Raw genomic sequence first — 22,620 nt, forward strand, 5'->3', positions numbered from 1 at the left:
AAGTTTGGCACTTCCACAGTAGCCTCTACTATTCCAGTGATTAATTTTTGAGGAAGTAAAATGGAAGCAGCAGGGCAGGCCTGTTTCTGAGGGGAAGGGCTGCCGTTTGGCCCTTTCTGCGCCCCAAAGGCCACTTTGAGGAGCAGCCTCGAGCTGCCCGGAGCGGGAAGGCCATGGCGGCGGCCGGCGCCCCGCGGGCCCCGTTCCCCGCAGCGGCGGCCGGAGGGCCCCGGCAGCGAGGAGCGAGCCGCTTCCGAGGCCAACTTGTGCAAGGCGCTCGGCGGAGGCGCCGTTCCCGCCGCGCCCCCGCTCCCTCCTCCCCCCGGCCGAGCCCGCCCGTCTCCGCTCCTCCTTTGCAGCCAATGGCACTAGGCGAGGAGGCTGCATGTGGTGGCGCGGACCCAGCGGCCGGCAGAGGAGGCGGCTGGCTCTGCTCGGCGCTCGCTCCCCTCTCCCGCTCCCCTGCCCCGGGCAGCGCTCCCGCGAGCGGCGCCCGCCGCCCTCTGCGCGCTCGGAGCCTCTCGCCGCCGGTACCTGCAGCATGGACTCGGACTCCGGGGAGCTCAGCGAAGGCGAGGTGGTCTCACCCGCAGGTAAGCGGGGGGAAGGAGGGGGCGGCTGCCGCCCTCGGAGTCGGCGCCGCCGGCAGGGGCTGCAGGGTCAGCGAAGGGGCGTCTTTTTCACCCCCTTCGCACGTTTCGCACGGTGGCTGCACGGCAGAGCTGCCGAGGAGGCACCGCCGCCGTCCCGCGCGCCGGCCGCCTCGCCTCACGCGGGCGAGTCGCTGCCGCCTCACGAGCCCCGCGCGCCAGCGGCCCCCGCGCGCCCCGCCAGCGGCCGCGGCGCCACCGCGGCGCCCCTGGAGCGGGGCTCGCAGGGGGCGAGAAGCCCCCACCCTCCTGGCCGCGCGGCCGGCGCTGCGCGCAGTGCCCCGCGCCGCGGCTCGGCGGGGCCGGGGGGGCCCGCGGACGCGCTGCTGGCTCGAGCCCCGGCCCTTGCGCCTTGGAGCCAGGGGCTGCAGAGCTCTGGGGGGCGGAAGTCTCCTCAGGTGCCTCTGCAGTTAGCCCGGTGGGGAATGGAAGGCTCTCCCCCGCACACCAGGCATGCAAGGCACTTGGGCCGCTAGGATTTTGTTGTGAAGAGTCCTAACTTGCCACCGAAAACATGGAACTGCTGCTGCCTGTTTGGTGCAGCCTGCATAGTTTTTAGATGAGGCAGAAGAAAAAAAACAGAGAGAAAAAACAATCTTTTACCATTCCCAAATCTCTGCATTCCTGTGTCCTACGCAAAACAACCATTGCTGACATGTGCTGTAATGAAAGGGTGCCCTGCACAAGCAGTAAATGGGGACAATAAACTTGTATAAAATCAAGCACATATAGAAGTAGAATTGTTCTACCAGTACAGTACAGACCATAAGGATCGTCTGTGAGCTCAAAGCTATCCCACTTTCCTGGGCACATGTCCAGGTTTCTAATGCCTCTTCAGTCAGTGGCGAGGTTGCATTGCCACCAGGAAGGCAGACTCTGATGTCCAGGCAGAACCCCGGTACGCGGCAGAAGCTAAGGGTTACCAAAGCTGGGTGTGGAAAAAGAGACACAGCCCGTTTGACCTCCAGCTTCTCATGGTACAAGTTATAGGTATTTTCTTAACCAGCATGAGACAAGCACAGCCAAAATAACATCTAAAACTGTCTCATGATAAACCCAGAGTGGTACATTGCAGAGGTCATATTTGAGAAAAATCTTTTTACCATTATCTGCCCAGGTTAGACACATACGTTATCCCAGCCGCTACTTGCTCTGCTCCAAAAGGAGTCTCTACCAAGTAATAAGCATTTTAACTACAAGAGGGAAAAAAATATCTCAAATATCTATGAAAACTGTTAGGACTTGTACTGTTAATACTTCAGTGGTGAACAGCAGCAGGAAGTCATAAGATGTGTGTCATCTGGTCTATTCTCTCAGCACAACAGGACTTTAAAAAAAAAAAAAAAAAGAGCAGGGTTTTATAGCATCTTAAATCAACTCCACTTCTAAATATTAGGGGAATTTACTCCTAATACTCTCTTCTTCATTTTCTTACTCAAGATCTAGACATTAAGTAAAACTAGCAACAGGCTTATATTCATAAAGCACCAGTAGGCTGAACTTATTAACAAAACCATCAACATCTATACTTTTTTTGTACATATATTCAAAGCATGCATGAAGTTGTTACAAGAAATATCAATTTCTCTATAAGCCTAATGTTAATACAGCTCCTGCCAACAACTTACTCTTCTCGTGACGAGGATTTTCTTTTAAATAAATTAGAAAGATAACTCTCCTTAGAGATTGCCGTAGTGCTTTCTGCGTCATCACTTCCTAGCTGCCAACAGTTGGCACTCATTATTCTCTTCTACACTTTCTTCTCTTCCTTCTTTTTACTATCTAAGAGGAAAAAAAAAAAGTCATTTTGACCACACATGGCAGATGCCTATGCAGTGGAATAAAATCGGAAGAGAGTGAAAACTTGGTGTTTTTCTCTTAGCCAGCTGCAGTAGTTTTCTCTGAACTAATGAAGCACTTGCTGTTGGTACCCAGCATCCTCTTCTGAAAAAATATATTTTTGCTAGATTTCATTTGGCCTTTTTTTCCCCCCATACTCTGCCATACGTACAGTGCAGTATCTGTCTGTGTGTGGGTGTTGGTTGTCATGCCTGTTGCAGCACAGGATTTGAGGGGTTACAGTGCGAGTTTCAGTTACCACCTTGTTGCAGGAGGAATGCTGCACAGATACCACTGGCCAGGGGCTTTCTGCCTTTGCTTTGGAGGGCAAGAACTGTTACCAAGATGACTGGGGGAATATCTGGGGTAAATTTTAGCTATTGCCTTTAGAATAGCTAGAATTGCACACAGAAAAATGACACATTCACCTGAACACTGAACTTCGTTTTATCGTTACCAGTCTTAGCAGCTCCTGGTACACAGGGCAGTGATTTCAGCTTACCTGAATGAAAGCTTCTGGCCGTCACTGCCTCATTTTCAATTGTCCAATTGTTCAAACCCAGCATAATACAATTTGCCACTAGGGCTTCATAGTGCTAGTGGAACACAGCTGCAATATAGCATCTCTCATTTAAGGGTATATTCCTCCTGCAGTATTGATTCAACCTCTTGCTGTCTCCTGGAGGAGCATCAGCCCTGCCATTCCCGAGACTCTCCAAGCAGGTGTGGACAGGCTGTGTCCCCCTCCACCTGCCAGGCACACTTGGCTTCCAAGAGCCAGCTGGAATCTTATTCCTAGATCCCAGCAGCTGCATTTCCTTTAATAGCCCACTTATAGCTGAGTCTCCAAGGGAGCAGAAGTACTATTTTCCTATATTTGTTCTCAATGTGTTGTCATGATAGCAGCTTCCTATTTTTTTTTCTGCAAACAAGAAGTCCCTTGCATGTGACAGTAATATAAGGGGATAGCTGTACAAAAAACAAACGAAATAACACCACAACAGCCACCCATAACCAATTCCCCAGCCTTGGTTTCCACATAACTCTTCTTCCATCTATCAAGACAGCTTGAATGCAATGCAAAGAATAGTCCAAGCAGATTTTTTTGCCCTCAAAACAAATGATGACACAAAGCCCTATTAGAGCATTAGACAGGCCTTCATTACTTTTAAAATGTATATTTTGTAATGCAAAAATCTCATGATCATATTTCTTTGTAAAAGCATGATCTCCCTGCAGATATGCGTTTGGAATTGAATAAGTAATTCTTAAATAGACCATTGTTCTCATTATTTAATGTCCACCTGTTGAGACGTGGAAAGAAAAATCTTCAAAAGAAGAAACTTTTCAGTTCTTCCACTTAATGCAATCCTCTGCCACCTTGCTGCCTAGCATATCATAAAAATCCAGGTCATCCCCAGCAGCACTGATTTAGCAGAGGGTTTGGGGATTCTGCACGGGAAAGGCAGATCTTCACTTGGTGCAGATTGCCCAAGTAAAATTCTCAACTGGTGATAGAGTTTTATTCACATAGCAACACCACGGAGTCTACAATTTTATGATACCACAGAAATCAAAACTGATATACTCATCACCAGATATGCATCCATAAAGTCAATGGGAAGTCCCACTATTTGTCTTCAGTTGGGCCAAAATTTTGGCCTGTGATTTCTACAGCTGAAAGATTAATGCATGCAGTATTAAATTATTTTGTTAAGTTACCTAAACTCTACTATGTGGAATAAATATAGACTTAGTTAAAAAAAAAAAAATTAAGCTTTATTATTTAAGCTTTTTCTTTACTGCTGTAAGATGGCCCATACAGACATAAATAAGTTTCCTAGAGCTGTCGAGTAACTTTATTTTATTTGCAATGCTTAGCAAATATCTTTTCTGCAAATTTATCATGCTCTAAGATCTGCAAGCACAAAGGATATTAGTCTTTTGAGCCTTCACGTATTTTATTATAGTTTAACAGAGTTAAATGCTATTCCAGAGCTAATATATTTTTGTGGCTGTAAGATTAATTAGGAAAAAGATATATTAAAATGTATTTAGTACTGTACAAAACTGAGGCACAAGTGATGTGCCACATGGCATAAAATGTGAGTACTTTATACTCTTTTTTTTTTTCCTTCAATATCATACTGGTCATTTAATCAATTTATTTCATAACAAAAGCATACTTTGCCCCAGGGAATGCTTGCATGTTTGACAGGGTAGGGCTTTGATTTAACAAAGCCTTGTTTTGCTTTTATATAAAAACATTTGAGTCAGAAATGCAGTTGCGGGCCCTGGAGAAGTAGGTAGGAGGGGCAGACAGCTGCACATTGGAAGAAGGGAAATTCGAGGGGAAAATCCCTGCTATTTTGAATGAAATGTGCAGACCCTACTGGATGGATCTGCAATGAAGTGCTTTCAAGCACCTATATTTGATAAGCTCTTCCCTTCTCCTGGAAAAGGAAGGAGAAGCAAAATGGTTAGACTTTTATAGTGCTTTTTGGGCTCAGACTGCATGCTGAGCCAGGCATATGCCAGAATTTGTCTGCCAAGTCAGAGCGGGCAAGAGACCCCTCAGGATAAGGCAGCAGTGACTGCCTGTAAAGGCAGCAGCTGGGGCAGGCAAAACTGGTTGACTGAATTCTCACATCTCCTGACCATTTCCTCCAGAAAACACCTGGCTGCTGATTCACATACAGGCCACTTCAGCACAGGGAGCCTTGCTGGGGGACAGGGAGAAGCGTGTTTGTGTGGGATGGGGCGGGGGGTGGAAGGGGGAGCCTTTCTGGGTCAAAAATCCACTCCGCCGTGATGGTGGTGACAGAAGTGGGATTATTTATGGCAACCTGAAGAGAGAGGTTACTTCAGTATGTGAACCTGGGGTGGGGGGATTTGTGTTTTAAAATTGAGTGGAGCTAAGAATGACCCAAGCTCACCTGCCTGTGCACTAGCAACATCTGTGGACCAGTGTGTTAAGCAGCAACACAGACTGTATATGAGAGAATGCCCTTTTCAGTAGCTTCAGGAGGCAACACGACACTTTTGCACATACCAGGTACAAAACAAAGATCCCAAAAAGCTTCTTCCTATTTCAGAGAAGATGGCTTACAAAGATGAGAGCTCTTAAGGAAAAATTTCCCAACAGTGAGGGTGACAGAGCACTGGAACAGGCTGCCCAGAGAGGTTGTGGAGTCTCCTTCTCCGCAGATCTTCAAAACCTGCCTGGACGGAGTCCTGTGCCACGTGCTCTAGGTGACCCTGCGTGTGCAGGGGGGTTGGACTAGATGAGCTCTAGAGGTCCCTTCCAACCTTAAGCATTCTACAATTCTATGATTCTATGGATGAAACAAACTGACTAGTTTAGGGATAGCAGAATTCGGTCACCTAAGGAAGTTTTCTCAGAAGTATTTATGTACTGAGATGCTTTATCACAACTCCTGTGTCAGCACAGAGTGGGCCACTGCCAGCCTGGGGCATAAGTAGAGGACAGAAGGCAGCAGCAGCAGCAGCTTTGCCAGGCCAGAGACAGCCTGTTGCTCAGGCAATGAGATTTTGAATTTACACCATCTTGCATGGTAGTTATAAGGAGCTCTGCATAGTCCCAAATTGAACTTTCCTCAGCGGTGCTGTTGGTAGGAAAGCAGAAAGCGAGCATGTATGCTGTGTGAGATTTGGGGATTTCTCTTTTCTTCCCCCCCCCCCCCCCAATTTTTTGATTTTTTAAACTTTGGATAGGGACAAACCTTGGCACAGGTGTTTATGCCAGGTAAGGCTCAGACAAGACCGTGAAGCCTGTCCCGCAGTGATCAGTGACTGTTGCTGCCTGCTTTGCCAAAGGACGGCTCTGGGACGAGTGCCTTTCATGTGCTATTTTGGCAACAGCGCCTGACCTGATCAGGGCAGCCCGCCTGTCACCTCACAACCTCTCGCTTCCTGTTGGAGGAGATGCACCTCATATCCTTTCATTGCATTTGGACTAAGGAGGGAGAAGGCAGGGAAGGAAAAGTAGGTCATGCATTTTTGTAGAACAAAGAGAGATGAAAGAACAAAGCTATAAACCCCACTCCCAGGGAGGGCTCCCCCTCCTATCGCCCCACTCTCTAGCTTTAGATTAGCTTCCTCAAGCTGGTTCACCACGCAACACATCAAAGTTTGTAACATAACAAGGGAGAGGATGGCACAGGATGGGAATGAGGGGCCCAGGCAACAGAAGAATGGGAATACTGCTTTCTATGCCAATACCCATTAAGAGCTGCTGTGAGAAGACCTTTGAATCCATAGCGAGTCCTGCTGCTGTTACAATGAGAATCAGAACTCTTGCTCTGCTGAAAGGGACTTTGTGAGGTATGGAAATTGTTGGCTAGATACATTCTTGGATGTGTCAGCAAGATGAGAATGTTCCCTAAAGCCTAGCCTGCCCAAGAGGCCTTTGCATCTACCTTTTATCCCCAGCATCAGCCAGGGCAGAGAGGGGTGACAGGCCCTCAGGATCCCAGGAAAGCAGAAACATGCTCTACCTTCCTAAGAGCTCTCACTGACTACAGCTTTTCTAGTAAGCTAAGCAGGGCCTGGCTGTGATCCCAAGCAGTGGCACACAATCCTCTGAGCCATTTTTTTGTTAACATGCTTCCTGGCACTGTTTCAGCCTGTGCCAGATAACCTCCCAGAAAAGGTCCTGGCACAGGACAGGGACTAAGCGGCCAGTATGAATTAAAGAACATTCAGAGTGTGGGAAAGCTGAGCTTGCATCTAGATGGCTGCTGTGCACGTAGCGCAGTATCGGCCCCAGTTCATTTACAGGTAAAGGCCTCGCGGTCAGAGGAGCAGGGAGCAGTCACCGCTGTGACCGGTGCTGCACTGAGGGGCTCCAGGCTGTCACTTGCTTGGGGATCCCCTCCAGAGCAGCTACATTGGCCAAGACCCCAGCGTGGAGCCTTGCCCAACTGTAAGTGTCATTTGCTATTTTCCTACAGAAGTGACTTTGCCAGCTGGGTTATGGGAGAGGATCAGCTAGGTTGATGTCTCTTAATCTACAGAGACCCAGAGGAAGCTTGCAGGGTGGGGGGTCACTTTATGCTTAAGACTTAGACTTGTCTTTGAGGAGGTGAGTTGAGCTGAAGCACTGACAGGTAGACAGTGGCCCTCTGCTATTTAAGGCAGACATCTTGAAGGAAAAAGGGTAAAGGAAGAGAGCAAAAGTAACTTCCGTCCTTGCCAACAATCGCTAATCCCTCCTTGGTGGAGGTTCTAAGTCATATGTTATCTGTTGGTTTTGGATGGCCTTCGACAGCTGGTCTCTTGGTACAAATAATAGGTTTTGGCTAACATCTGTTAGTGTAACAACAGAAGAGAGACAGAACAGGACGATTATTTCTAGCTATGATATGAAATAAACATTTCATGATTAATAAAGACGTTCTCTTTCGTCTTTGTATGGTTCTAGTTTAATATAAGAGGTAATCTTAAAAACAAACAGTACTCTCACAGAATGCCTCTCTACCACCAAACATTTCATTTCTGGCAGTAACTCTGTTTATTCAAATAACTCATGTTACAGGAAAGACTAATTTTTTTCTTTTAAAAAAGAAATACTCCTATTGTGTTGCTGTTTGCTGTCCAAATAGCTTCCCATTTACCCCTACAGTGAACAGTTTACATGGCCCAATCACTGGCAGATTCATATCAAAGAAATGGAAGGCTGCATCATTCCACCACCACTCCTTTTAAAAAAGATAACCATCTTTCCTTGGGAGAGATTTCACCAGCAAACACTTTGTATCCTATATTTATAGACCAGGAAAATGTCAGAGTGCTTTTTGTTTGCTTGTGTTTAATTTTAAACTTTGTGTATTTGTGTGTCCAGTTTCCTCAGAAGTAGAGGAAAGCAGAAGTTTAAAGGTATTAAAAATTATCTTTATGTTCACTTCAAAGCAGGTTATATTTGGTTTGTCACTATTCTGATACTCAACACTATTTTGATACCTCATTGTTTCTTTAATGACCTCCACTGTTATTAGAAATGTTTAATAGTACATACTAAAGCAATACAGTTAAAATGCACAGCTACTGGACTTATTTGAAAGTGATAAGGAATCACTGATGGAATACATGGACTTGAATGGATTTAGGAAAGGGATAAAATACACAAACCTAAATACTGGATTTTGCAGAGTGCTAGTGGGCCACATTTTTAGCAACTTGGACTTGTCTGTCCCCTTTAAATGTGCCAGATTCTCTATATAAAATGGTATTTCCTTCAATGAAGAGACTTGCATCTGTCGGAAGCCAGCTTCTACTGTACAAATCTAGCTCAAGTTCAGCGAGAAGTTCTGCCTTGCTTTTTCTCTTATCTGCATTTGTTTTTTGGAATATTTCCTGTCCCTTCCTAAAAGGAAACCTGTACGTTAACCCAAAATGTCATCACAACTAGCATTTTTCCACAAAGCACTCTCCTTGCAGAAATCATGCATAACTGATGGAAAGCACAAGTCATCTCTTTAAGGTGGAATACCAATACTCAGCATAATTCCATGCTTCAAACTTTAAAGTTTGTATTAAATCAGATGCCTGTGGGCTGAGAACACCTCCAACTGCCATATGTTGCCACAGAGGTTTAGTTCCTCAGGACTGTAGCCACCAGAATTTTGTTTATACCTTTAACCTCAATTTCTAAAGCCTTTTTCACTTTGCTGACTTTCATATGTCCAAAGCCTGCTGTCCCAGTTGATCAAGTCAGGAATATTTCTCTTTTCACTTCCCCCCCACCCCTTTCTGCTCCTCAGATTTAATATGTTACCATAAAGCCATTCCTCTCCTTTTACTCCAAAAATATTGCCATTTCCTTTGCAAATATCCACATCTTTTTAGCACAGAACCAATCTTTTCATTTCCCCTGTGCTTTGACTGGGGTAATACATTATTCCTTTGCAAAATTCTTTCAGTCTTGATCCAATTCCTCTTTAACTCATTTCTGCCCAAGTATTCTTGCTTTTATGATTTCTGCCACCATGACAGGGGGAAACTATTTTTAAGCTGTATTTCAAGAAAGGGAAGACTGATGGGAGTAAAGCATTCTTGTCTTTGTAGCTAGAAGCATTAGAAGCAGATTTGCCTCTCCGGAGGAACTAGCCTATCTCCCACAGCCAACACACAGCAGGCTTGCAAATGAGATGGTTGTCATCCTGATTATTAGGCATGTCTAGAAAAGGGAAAATAATTTCTTTTGCAAATAGTGAAGTTAGAAACAGGTAGGTGCAGTATTTGCCAGAAAATGAGAAGACAATCGTGTTTCTACAGATAATTTTTCTGTTACTTCTAAAGTTCATTCCTGAGCAGTCACCTATTTTAAGAAACAATATAACCTCATCCCCATAGAGTCAAATCTTCAGTAGGAGGTCAAGTGGGAAATTACATTTTCAATCCAAACCCAGCAGCCTGCAACTGTCACTGGTCAGATGAGGTCAGAGGACATTGCTTTCTAGTGGCACAGCTTAATTACAAGGGCTTAAAGAAAACAAGAGTTTGCCTGTTCCTTTGGCAGATAAATGAAAAAAAAAAAATCTACATACCACACTTTAATAATATTTATTCTGCAAAATTTTATTGGTTCTAGGGAAAAGATATTTTAAGAGGATTCACGCAGGTTGCCTCTGGAAAGCAAGCAGAAGCCTGTGCTGTGTCACTGCCACAGCTGTGAAGAGGCAGTAAGAGCCTCTTTCTAGAAATTAAACACTTCACTTAGAAAAATGCCTTTCCAAATACTCTTTCCTAAAGCCATTAAGAGGCCTAGAGCACAGCAGACACCAGCAGAGGCATTAGGGAAAGGAACAAGGGGAGCTGGCAGTCAGATGCAGGCTCACCGGACCAAACAACGGGGCTTCCACATCCCCTTTTGTATTTTTGGCCAAAGTTGTACCAAATTCAGTCAGAGCCTGGCCTGCCCCTTGCAGGCCAGCGGCCACACACTGACACCTTCCATCAAGGAAGGAATCCCTTGCTTGGCTTTAAATCTTCTTGGTTTTGTCTTGCAAGGTTACAAGCTTGGATGCAAGTTTGCAGGGCTCCATTTGTGCAGTCAGCGATACCCGCCGCACAACCCACCAAGAGAGGCCAGAGGACAAGGCCGCCAGCAGCCCGGGAGGTGGCCGTCCCCGGCCCGGCCGCGCTCACAACGCGCCGGCTGCTCGCGGCAGACAGGCCTGGGCAGCTCCCAGCGCCCTCGGGAGCTGCATCTGCTCTGCCCATGCACAGCAGACAGGGCACAGTTGCTCCGACACTGCCAAGGGCTCCGTGTATTTATTTACCTTTTAGACCTCTGCTAAAAACTGCTGCCTTAGCAACAACCACACGGCATCAAGACCGAGCGAGTGATGTTCAGGGAGAGCATTTAGGGGAAGAGCTTTTCTATGAAGCTCTTTTCTCCCATACACACATTTGAAGGCAATTTATATAGTATGTATGCTATTATAATAACCTACTAATTCTGGAATGCTTTTTTTTCCCTCACTTTTACAGAAGTTCAACAAGCAGTTCTTTTTCATAGAGCTGATGATCTGGGGACATCTTATGCCAACATGTAGTCACTTCACCAGTGGCAAAAATACAAATTCTGTCTGCTCTGCAGACCATATGGTTACTAAAGAGATTAAGAACAAAATCCTTAAATACTTGTTTTTTAAAGCAATATGGTTCTTTATCAAAGTCTGTGATAAAAATAGAGATGACATCATAAAACTCTGCTATTTTATTATTGAAGGTTTTACAGCTATCTACGTAAATTTGCTGTGTTAGAAGCTTGCCTTAGTCTGAAATTTTTAAAGCTGAAAGCATTTTTATACAAACAACATGTGATTGAATATAGCTCAGCTATTTTTAAGTAGACAAAAGTCATCTTCTTCAGCTAGGGAAGTGCTATATATAGAAAAATAAACTTAATACTTCCAAGTCGCAGGCTTCAGGAATTTTTTGCATTAATATCTACAGCAAGTAGAAATAAAAATACAGCAAATATACTTTTATAAAAAAGAACTTGCTTTTATAACAACCTAAGAAGCTCACTTAGCAAAGAGACCAGTGTTAACAGAATGGGAATCATTTCATTAGTTCCCTCCATATGAACCAGTGGACCACCATGAGTGGAGTGGTGATCCATATTACCATGAACACACCTACCAGAAGGTCAGACCTGCTAGGAATTATATTAAATATTTTAATATAAAATATTTTAAAATATTCTAACAGATCTGAAAATCTTAATAAGTCACAGCAGGGGCAGACTGTACTGCACCCCTTGAGAGGTTCACACACCTTCATCCAGCAATTTAAAGCACAGAGAGCTAACTGTTGTCTGTATATTTTTCGAGAACACACTTTGCCATTTCAGTTCTCTGTTAAGAAATGCCTTCTTGAATTTCAAAGTCAATAGGATTTTATATTTAAGGACAGACATATAGGACATATATTACAAAGATACCTATCTAATTTCTTTTTCCAAGAATATCATGTGGGAGCTTGCACAGTCTAATAGCTGAACTACTGAACTGACAGCAGGGTCTTAATCACAGCCTTAAGCAAGTATTTCACAGTGGCATCTATTTCTCCACCCATCTCTGGTCTATCTGTCTACCTTTACTATTTTTAGGTCAGGAACATCTTTCATGATGTAGCTATGCAGTAAGGGCCCCAAAATATTTTACTGAAAGCTAATAAATATAAATGCAGCACATAGGTATATTCTGAAAGGACTTCAGTCTCCAAGAAAGAAGCTACACCGCCACAGTTGTCGTGATTTAGCTACCAAAAATATATGTGGTTCAATACTGCATTAGAATTCTTTCAGAGCAGGCTGCAGTTTAAGCCACACTTGACCTCTTTTGTCCTGTTAAAAGACAGGACTAAGGTGTTTGTTTTAAATAAGCAATGCTACTATATCTAGTGAGACAATAAAGGACCATTGCAATTACAAGTAGAAAATGCCTACATTTTAAAGAATTCAGTTAAAGAGAACAGCATTGTTTTTCCATCTTTCTGTTGGCTTCTGATTCAGACTGCCTAGATCCTTGCCATGTGAAAGAATGTTTGAAATAAAAATAGAACCCACCATTTGAAACTATTGGGTGTGTGTTTTTAACACATAGGACTCCCACTGAAATAAAGAAAACAAGCCTTTCACCCAAAGAGAATTCACCAGAATGCAAAGGCCTACCAGAATTAACACCCTCGTGACTGTTGACATATTTTCTAACATAACTCTTAAAATAGGCAGTGGGATCAAACACAGAAGAAGATATTCTCATCAACAGTACTGGGATGCAGGATTTACACCATGGTATAAACATTGCAGTCATGGAAGATGACCTATATAGCATCCCTAAAACCCTGACCATAAGTCACAATGAAAACAAAACAAAAAAAGAAAAACCCAAAACCATATTTCTCACAAGACCTAAATTCAATCTATTTTCTTTGGAACTTGAGTTTTAGTTCCCCCACATAAATCTGTGTGGGCTTTACATACATAACAAACCTACCTACACCGTCAGCTTCGGGGCAGGCTAAGAAGGGGCTGTTTCCTGCCAAGCTCAGTCAAGTACAAGCCAGAAAACAGATTTCTGATCCTGTCTCAGAGTCAAGAAGCTGGATTTTTACACTTAAAGAAATCTGTGTTCAAGCCATCTGCCCTCTCTTACTAAGTCACAGTTGATTCTTTAGCAGAAGGAATAATAAGTCCTGTTCAAAGGCAGCTAGGTCTGTAACCTGGAATTAGAGATTCCAGAGATTTCTAGAGATTCTATAGAGCTAGTGAAACCTGACAGGAGATGCGACCAACTCTGACCTAGGTCCCTCTGGGCCATAGGCATTCATTAACAGAACTGTAAGAGTAACTTGAAGAAACACAGGTTGAAAACTTGTTAATGAACAGCTGCTGTGGATTAGAGTCTCTTCCTTGTCTCACTTGTCAAGATCAATTTATTTAATCTAGAGATGACCACAGAACAGTTTTTCTCCCACATAAATAGTGGAATTTGTTGAAATTACTTATGGAAAATAGGGATCAGTTGGGGACAGAACAAGAAGCAATCAGCCTATCTGCAGCCAGGGAGACTTCAGCGTGATGTTAGGAAAGGTCTTTCTAACTATAAAGGATGTAAGCACTGCATTAAGTTACATGGGGATGTTGCAACCTCTCTCTCTGTGAAAAAGTTTTGAGAACAGGTTAGACAAATATCTTTCAGCCTCCTGATCCTATCTCAAAGCAAGGAATGGATTAGATGATTGCTTGAAAGTTCTCTCTCAGCACTGCACTTCTGTGATAGTAAACACAAATCCAGTAGTGGAAACAACCATTTTTCAGCACCAGATTTATCCTTGTGTGGCCTTCCTTGCCAGCAGATAAGAACAGGTTTTAGTGAAAGAAATTCTAGCTGACAGTGTTAAAAATGGGATGAAGTCCATTAGACAGGAGTTCCATTACGTTAGTTATTTAAAGTTTCATTACTTCAGTTCATACCCACGTAGATAATCCACCAATTCTACCCCTACCTAAGCAACCCCTGCTGGCCCTGGCTTATTTGCCAGTTATCCCTGGGGTCACCTGCAATGCAGGTATTCATGCAGACTCTTATCCCCAAAATGTAAACACACACAGCTCAGTAACAAGGGCCTGTAAAGGCACAGGTGAAAAAACTGTTAGAGAAAACCACTTGATTATTCTCATCCCCAAAACAGATCCAGGGGCTTCTTTTCCCTTCTCTGTAACCAGCTGATGAATTGTAGATTTTCTGGCTAAACCACAGGATCAGGAGAGCACCACTTCTGCGTCTCCTGCACTATCAGATCACCCTTGCTTGGGGGAACGTGCATCTGCTTGGCCTTAACGCACAGCCCGCTATGATCCCCCTCGATGCGGTTCAGCCCAGCTCCCCAGCACCACCTCAGGTCTCACCGCTCGGTAACGCCACAGACGGCAGCACCTGCGGCCCGTGGAGCGCACCCACCTCCGGGAGGCCCATGTGCCTTCCAAGAGGCAGGTGCAGCCTCCCTCCGCGCCAGCTGGTGTGAGGGGACGGCCGGCCTGCAGCCGGCACCAGGCCGTGCCTGGGGCCCATCACTGACGTCTCTGCTTCACACACCTCGCAGCCCCGGCACAAGCCGGGAGTGACACCCGCAGGCATTTCTTTTCCTTCCACACAGGAAGCTGCTGTTCTGTTAGCAGCAGTAACTTCTCTTATGTGCATTAGATGGGCTTTCTGGGTGGAAAATGCACCTGTAAAAATGGGAATTCCTGCTCTATTAAAAATACATCATCTTCTTTAAGCCTAGGTATCAATTTGATGTTGTCTTACACCTTAATAGTTCAGTGAGGCCAAGACACAATTTAATACCAACTGGAATTATTGAGGAACAGACACTTCCTGGCAAATCTGCCAATTTCATTTTATACATTTAACACTAGTTTTGTGGTTTTCATTTTATCAAAGCAAAGCCATATATCACAAGAATAATATCTTATAGAAGTAAAACTGCTCCTGATCCAAGATAGACTAAAACAGGCCATCTATCTTAGGAATTCAATTTTTAACATAGAAAAAAAAAAAATGTTAAAACCTCTGAGTTACGAGTAGCTTTATTTTGTCTTCATAATGTTTTAACTTCACCCTGGGGAAGAGTAAGGAGGTAAAAAATGAAGACCCTTTTGCTCACAGGAGCAACAGAAAACAAACCATTTCTGGAAGGCTTTAGGCTATACCTTAACAGATGGAGTATTCTATAACTCAGGTGTTCATCCCAACCTCCTGCAAAGCCATAAAGAATAGGTTTAGACACTTCAGTTTCCCTTCTTTGCGCTTCACAGAAAGTAAGGGAGGTGAAACATTTTGAGCCGGGTTACTCGAACACTCAGGGGATCAGGGTCTTGATTGTTCTGCTGAGACTCTAACCAAGGAGACCTACCATCTCATCCACCTTTTTACAAATTCAAAACAAGGCAAGGCCGAGAACACAGCCTCTCTTCAGCTCCATGCTTCAGAACAAAAGAGCGATACACGCTTCAAGCCAAGGACAGTTTTGCATTTACCTGCAACAGGAGGAGCGGGCTTGGAACTTCTGAACACAAGGGGAAGTGGGCAGCAGCACTGCCTTATCTTCTCAAAGGCAGTGGGCTACAGAGTCAATCTGGGCTGTGCAAGAAAAGCCCATCAGAGCAAAACTACCCAAATAAAATGCATGGACAAGAACAACTGCAGAAGGCCATTGGCACGATGCTCAGCTATTATACCACCGCGAGCTAGTCAAGCCTTAGAATACAAAAGGGTTAAACATTCATAAACCTCTTAAATCAAAATATATTGAATATCTCAACAGAAATAATTTGAAATAAAACAGTGGGTTACTAGGGAGTGTTTGAACCTACAGCACAAGGGAATACTCTTTTCAGTGATCATCCCCTGAGCCTGGAACACATGCCTGGTTAACCCAGTGATTTCCTGCATTTCTCTAAGACTATTAAACAGGGCCTTTGCTTGGGAGGAGGAAATAAATAAATCAAGTCCAAGATCTGCCAAACCAACTTCAACATTAAAATCCATTGTAAAAAGCAGTCCTTTAAATACAGAGAGGGACACGAAGTCTTGGCAGATATGTTACTGAACTTAGTGCCTGAAAAGGTGAACCCCCAAGTCCTGTAAGCCTCCAACACATAGTGCGAGAGCACAGTGTTCATAACTGAAAAGTTGTAGAGCTAGATTTTTACATCTTTAGATGTACTTCTTTAAAGAAAATCAACAGCTTATATAATCAGTTGAATCCATTCTCAGCTTTATGCGATGAGGAAATAAAACTATAGCAACCATACAGAGAAACCTTGCTTCTATCTGTACCTTTTATTTTTTTCTTCTGTGAGCCAGAGCAATACAGAAGGACTTAAAAAAAAAAACATCATTAGCTAGAATACTCCTTCCTGGAGGACTGCGAGAAAAAAAAAAAGCCACTGCTTCTCGCAGAAGCTTTCCTTACATGCCTCAGCATATGTATTATTTTGTACTACACAGAGCAGGCACTAAGCCAGACAAAGTGTCCTTCTAGCCTAGTAAGTGGCCTGTAACAGAGGCCAACAGCAAATCCATTTACAGGAACAGAGCAAAACACTTCATGATAGTTGCACCAAACATCATCCTGGCCTTCAACAGATAGCAACCCCAAGACTTCCCAGGTTAGAAGATGTAGCAGTAACAGGAAAAAGCCTCACACTTACCTTTGCAATGATGCACTCTGACCACAAACCACTCACAACTACTTTCCTTTCATTCCCCTGCTGCAAGTAACCCATCCACACACATGCAGCAGCCACCACTATGGCCTCTCGGCTTTCAACAAGCACCAGGTCAGCAGAGCTGCTGATTTGCTGACAAGAAGCACCTTGTGCTGTAGTCGCAGAGCAGAGGTAGCAGCAGTGCCCTTTAGCTCAGACTCCCTCCTAAAAAGAAAGCCAAATAGCGGGCATGGTGCCATGTTGAATGCTGGCCTTGTGCTCTTCGTCTTGTTCCATGTGAGATGTGTCTCCTATGACTGGCTCAGTGCTGCCGTGCTGTAGAGGTGAAGAAATGAGGGTGTTCTCCCTGGTAGGAGTTGTAATGCCCAGGTTATCTGTGAGGTACTTCCATGACTTAATCAGCACCTGTGAGAAAAGCAATGTGACTTTGCAAAGCTCCTGTTTCTGCATATTCTGTCTGTCAGAATATGCCCAGTCTAAAAGCTCAACTACAGGGTTCATACTAATAGAGCAGTGTTATATGCAAGTGGCAATTGCACAGACTTGGACTACATAGCATGGTAGCACAGAGAGATTCAGCATGCCTTAAAAACTCTTTTTATTCATATTTCTTCTGTTAGACTTTAAAAATTCTATTAATATTTTTGAAAAATAAGTGACAACTATTTTTGCTTTGCAATTTAAAACTAATTAATATGCGACATATGTATCCCCAGAATAGAGTAAAACAATTTAAGTACTCAAAATGCTTACTTAGCCTTATGGGAAAAAACAAAATTACCAAGTGAGCTTTTATGAGTTTATTTTTTTAATCTGTACAAGGTAAGGAAAGAAATATGCTATTAATAAAATTTATTATGTATAACTTAATTTGGTTAGCCTCCCATAAAGTGAGGAGTTAGTACTAGGCATAAGTCTGGTACAAAGGAAGCAGGAAAATATTTTTATAATTAAATTTTACACGTTTTTGGGACTCAGAAGTAGAAAGCAGATATTATGAGTTCTGGGGAAATAAAATGCTGAGGTGTCTTACTGGCCTGTGAAAATCATGCTGTTAGAGGCTGCAAGAGATGTAGCACTGAGACAGGCAAATAGAGATTTGAAGTAAAATGGCTCTCACTAGTAGTTGAGTCTGGGTGGAAATTCTCAATCTAAAAGTGATGTTATTTGGGTCTCTCTCACATCCTCCAGCATATCCTCGAGGTTGCTAAGAAACAGCAGTATTGCTGTACAGTAATACTTCGTTCTCAATTGTACTTACTTAGCGGATGTGTGAAGCTGGATTCCTATCGCGAGAAGAAATAGCAGAAGTTGATGTCTAAATGCACAAAACAGTCTGACTAAAGAATCTAGGGTTCATGTGAAGTCAAAATGTTCAGACGGAAAGAGCTTTTCAAAGTTCAGTTTTCCCTGCATATTTTATAATACTTGGATGGACCAGAGATATCATGATTAACTCCCTCCCCAGATCTGTCCTTCTGGAACCATTAATGAAAGGTCTCAGCTTGAGTGTGAAATCTGAGGGGTACAAAGACCCAGATGATATGACTGGGTAAACTGAAGAAACACTGGCATGTGTCCTCTGAAATGGATAACAGGCTGCAGGTTTACAGCTTAGCAGAGAGTAACGGGAATGTGGGAAGCAAGAGGTGCCTTTTTTTTTTTCCTAGAAAAATTGAATATAGTTTTGTATGGAGATAAGAAAAAGGAGAACTTGATACAAATTATTTGGAAATAAAAATGTTACATTAATCTATCGGATTATCCTTCTCTTCTGTATTTCTGATTTACGTGAATGAATTCAAACATTATGCCTCAAGCAGAAAAAAAATCTGGGCTTTGTCATTTGCTAGGCAGTTTTCTAATTAGGTCTTTGTTGTACAGAGTTGTAACATGAACAAAAATTTGGTATCTCATTATGAAAGCAAAATGAACAAGCTCCCAGCCTAAGTGCCTGCTATTTGAAGCTCAAAACAGATCTGTCATTATCTTTCTAACAAATCCGTGGCAGCAGTAATACTACTTTTTAACTAAGTAAGGGAATTTTAAATAGCTCAGAAACAGGTTGCTGTGAAAGCCTTTAAAGATAAAAATTAAGACGACATATTCAATGAATCAGACTTCAAGGTCTATTACTGTAATCCTCTGAAAAGCATAGAAACTACCTGCATAATGAGAATGGGATCCTGTGAAGTGAATAGCTGCCTGTGGGCTGCAGACAGACAGATTACCTGCTGCAGTGCCCATGATGGCATCTATAGGCGTATTTAATGGCATCTATAAAAAAGAGTGATAAATAGAGCCAGACTCCTGCTTCCCTGGGAGATTATGAAATGAGGAAAGTTGGGTGCTGTGCGTGAACGTCTGCCAAAGATTGGTTTCTTACTATCTGAAGTGACTGTGGAGTAAGATCAAGATACAGGGCTGAATCTTGAACCTAGATGTTATGGAGGTGTTGAGAAGCCAAACAACACTCCTATCGGAAATATTTTAATAAGGGCATCACCTTTCCAACGCTTAAAAAAAAATCTGACTAGTGAAGAAACACATTATTCTAGCTATGACATAAGCTATGAAATCCTGCTCTGTACGGTTTGACAGGAGGAAGGGGATTTTCATAACTTCTCCTTGGAGGGACAAACCAAAAATAAACTTGCTTCAGTTTCTTTTCATTTTTCTTCTCCAAATAAGGATATTGCAGGAAGGTCTTTCTAACACAAATCCAGTGGATTTCTCCACTCTCACTGAGTAGAGGTTCTCTTAGGTGCTACTAGGTGCTAAGTATTAACACGGATAACTGGTTAGAGCTACACTCTGCTTGACAGCACTCATCTTGTGCTTATTTATTAGTATCAACATGTTATGTGGTATTGGCTTATTAATCAAAATATACTCTGCAGCCAAAATGGAAAGATATTTGTGTTTAACATGTTTTGAGGGCTTTCCAATTATAAAAGTTTATAGAATATTTTAAAACTCTTTTTTAATATATTTGTGTGAGTTGCTATTTGCAGACAGATTCAAAAGTTATTACTCTGATTTCCTCTCAGGCTCTCCATAATGGTGTAAAGACTGATACATCTCAAAAGCAACCAGTGTTTATTTCATTTTACTACTGATTGGGATGTCAAAGGGCTTTTAGATATATAGTAAATAAATTGATATAGCCCACATTGGATGTGACTCAAAAGAGAAACTGTGATAATTTTTGGAGCATCCAAGTGCTATTTTGGAAGAGCTCTGAACAGCCAGCTGTTGTCAAAGGGACAGAAGAAGGTTAGATTGCAAGATTGACAGGAATAGATGCAGCCGTGGTCTAAAAGGGGAAGGCCCATGGCGCAGCACAAGCACCTAACGGAATGAAGGACTTAGCACAAGCAGGGGGACAGGAGGAGCAGGATTTTCTTTCCCTCTTCCTCCCACTCCTTTCTCTGCCCTGCTGCAGCACTGGCAGTTAAATGTATACGGGTACAAAAGATCCTCAAAACACAATCCAGGAAGGACCTAAGATCCATACGCTCTTAAGGACTCAGAGTCACCTTAAAGTGAGTGACCTTTGTAGGGATTCTCTGTATGTTCCATTACTGCAAAATATATGTAGTATTAAGAAAAATATTGAATTCTGGGCACAAATGACTATTCATAGTTGCTCTATATAGGTAAGAGTTTTACAGAAGCTTCCTGGCTTGCCAGAGTATAGTTTTAAAGAGCCTGGTAGATGTTCCACAAAAGTCTGGTTAAGGAGATATGGCCCTAAAATATCTTTTATGAGATTAATCTGTAAGCAGAATTAAACACAAGTTAGAGTAGTTCAGCTGTAGGAGTCACAGAATGATCCACTGTCTGCATAGGGCTAATTGGATGAAGCCTTGCAGACCACCTTGGGTTGCTCCTAGGAATCTGTGGAGCAACTACATCTATAGGGAGTAGCCAAAGTCCCTGCTGTCCATATACATATAAGTTAAGAAAAAGCAGGATTTTTTTCACATTGTCAAATACCATCCTCCACACTCCCAAGGTTTCCCTACCTTAATTTTGTCAAGCACTGCAAGGCCATCCAATGTGTTATCTCCCACACACAGTTACAGTCTTCTAAAAATATCAGTTTAGATGGTAGTTCTATGTCCAGAAAACTTATATTCCTGAAACCAACTTACAGAAGCCTTATTAAAAAGAGTAGATTGTTCTACTGTTAACTCCTTAATATGTTGTCACAGGGAGCAATATGACAGGGTAGGTAATATGACAGGGTCAGCAGGGCTCCAGGAAGGCCAGCAGTGGTGTCAAGCTGTGCTCTGCCTGCAGGTCAGTACTGAAGGACATGGCTTCATGAATCCACTGGCTGAAATTCATACAGAGAACAAGAAAAGTGGTAGCCACTATTACAGCATGTGAATTGTCCCAGCGGAGCGGGAGGAGACGGGCAGGCCCTGCACACAGCAGGCAAGGAGGGCATTCCTGCGCTCCCAGCAGACTTCTCTGGCAGACCTCCGTGCCACAGTATTTTAGCTTTCAAAAGGAGCTTTTGGAAAAGGCGCTGGAACAACTGCTTCACAGAAAAGAGCAGTTCAAGCTCAACAACTGTAGATTGTTTCTTAATGTACAAGGAACACCCTAGGAAGGAATCAGTGAAATGCATAGCACAAAATAGGCTGCTGTTTCAGCTGGCAGCTGTTCAATGAGCTTGTGTTGCACTATTTATGTACATGAATTATTTCCATCATTTTAAATCATCCTTGCAAGTAACACAATCTGGTTTCATTTTCCTGCACTAATCGAGGAGAACCATTTATTTAAGTCCTGCAAAGGATCATCAGTAACTACACGAACAATTAATGGAGCTGATAAATACACCAGATACCCAAATAGGTTTGTTATCTATTCTGAAGTGCTGGAAAAGAGAAATAATTCCAGTTAGTTATTTGAGTGGCCACTTAAAACAGGCAATCCCAGCAAGAAAGACAGGCCCTGTATACTGTGGAGGAGATGTCCTCCTTCAGCGCGGAACAGCGGAAACGCCGCAGCGGCAGCAGCTATAGCCCGGAATGGGAAAACTTTCCTATAAAAGAATACATCCCCCCATTGCAATGGTCTACTTCAGTGATATTCAAGATTTTGAATTTTTTCAGGTTAATTAACCTTTTTCAGCTGAGAACTGAGAAATACATTAAGCCTATAGGTAATAGACTTAGTTATCCTCTTCCTTGACACCTTGGAAAAAGTTAATGGGCTACTCTGGTCTGCAAAGGCCTAGAAGTAAGCGTGGGTAAGGAAGGAAAGTAGCCCAAATCTCTGTGGAGAGGTGTGACATCTTTTATTATATAGAGATAGTTTAAGTGCTGTATAGTACATCAGCTGTAGTGTGGAGCTGGTGCAGAATCCCTTTGTAAACCTGTGAAATTCATCCAATGCATGTGGGAAAAGGGATGGTTTAATAGATTTTTGTTATGCTTAGCATTCTTGTTTCTAATTATTTGTCTCCATTCCCCTGCTAATAATTTAGGTCATAGAGTTATATTTGTCTCCTTGAATAACTTGGACAGTGTAGGCGTCACCATGGAGGTCAGTCATTTCTGCACAAAAGTAAGGTTTTCTGAGCATAATCATTATCACAGAATGAACAATACAAACACAAATGAGCTCTCAGAAGCTACAAGCTTTGAAGCTCTGCACAACAACTGGTCCTAACTAAACACAGGAACTTAAGCATCCCCAGCAGAAATTATATGGACAAGAAAGTAATCTTTCATGTAGTAAGTACCTACACGGAGGTTCCTGTTGATCATCACAACATGAAAGGACAGCAAAGAGGAGACGTGTGAGGTTTCTGTTGTAAAAGGTTAATACATTATCCACTTGGAT

General features: G+C 43.0%; 1 protein-coding gene across 1 annotated transcript in view; it reads left to right on the top strand.

Moving 5' to 3' along the window:
• The first annotated feature begins 364 nt into the window (after window positions 1-364).
• Window positions 365-22,620, top strand: part of TIPE3 (TNF alpha induced protein 8 like 3) — a 39,420-nt gene continuing 17,164 nt past the window's right edge. Inside the window, exon 1 of the mRNA XM_088526784.1 lies at window positions 365-593. Coding sequence (XP_088382910.1) covers window positions 386-593 — 208 coding nt within the window. The 5' untranslated portion in view covers window positions 365-385. The remainder of the gene's footprint in view (window positions 594-22,620) is intronic.

Source organism: Tinamus guttatus, unplaced genomic scaffold (assembly GCF_059628265.1).
Source record: "Tinamus guttatus ecotype Peru unplaced genomic scaffold, ASM5962826v1 Tinamus_guttatus_pri_ptg000004l, whole genome shotgun sequence".
NCBI lineage: Eukaryota > Metazoa > Chordata > Aves > Tinamiformes > Tinamidae > Tinamus > Tinamus guttatus.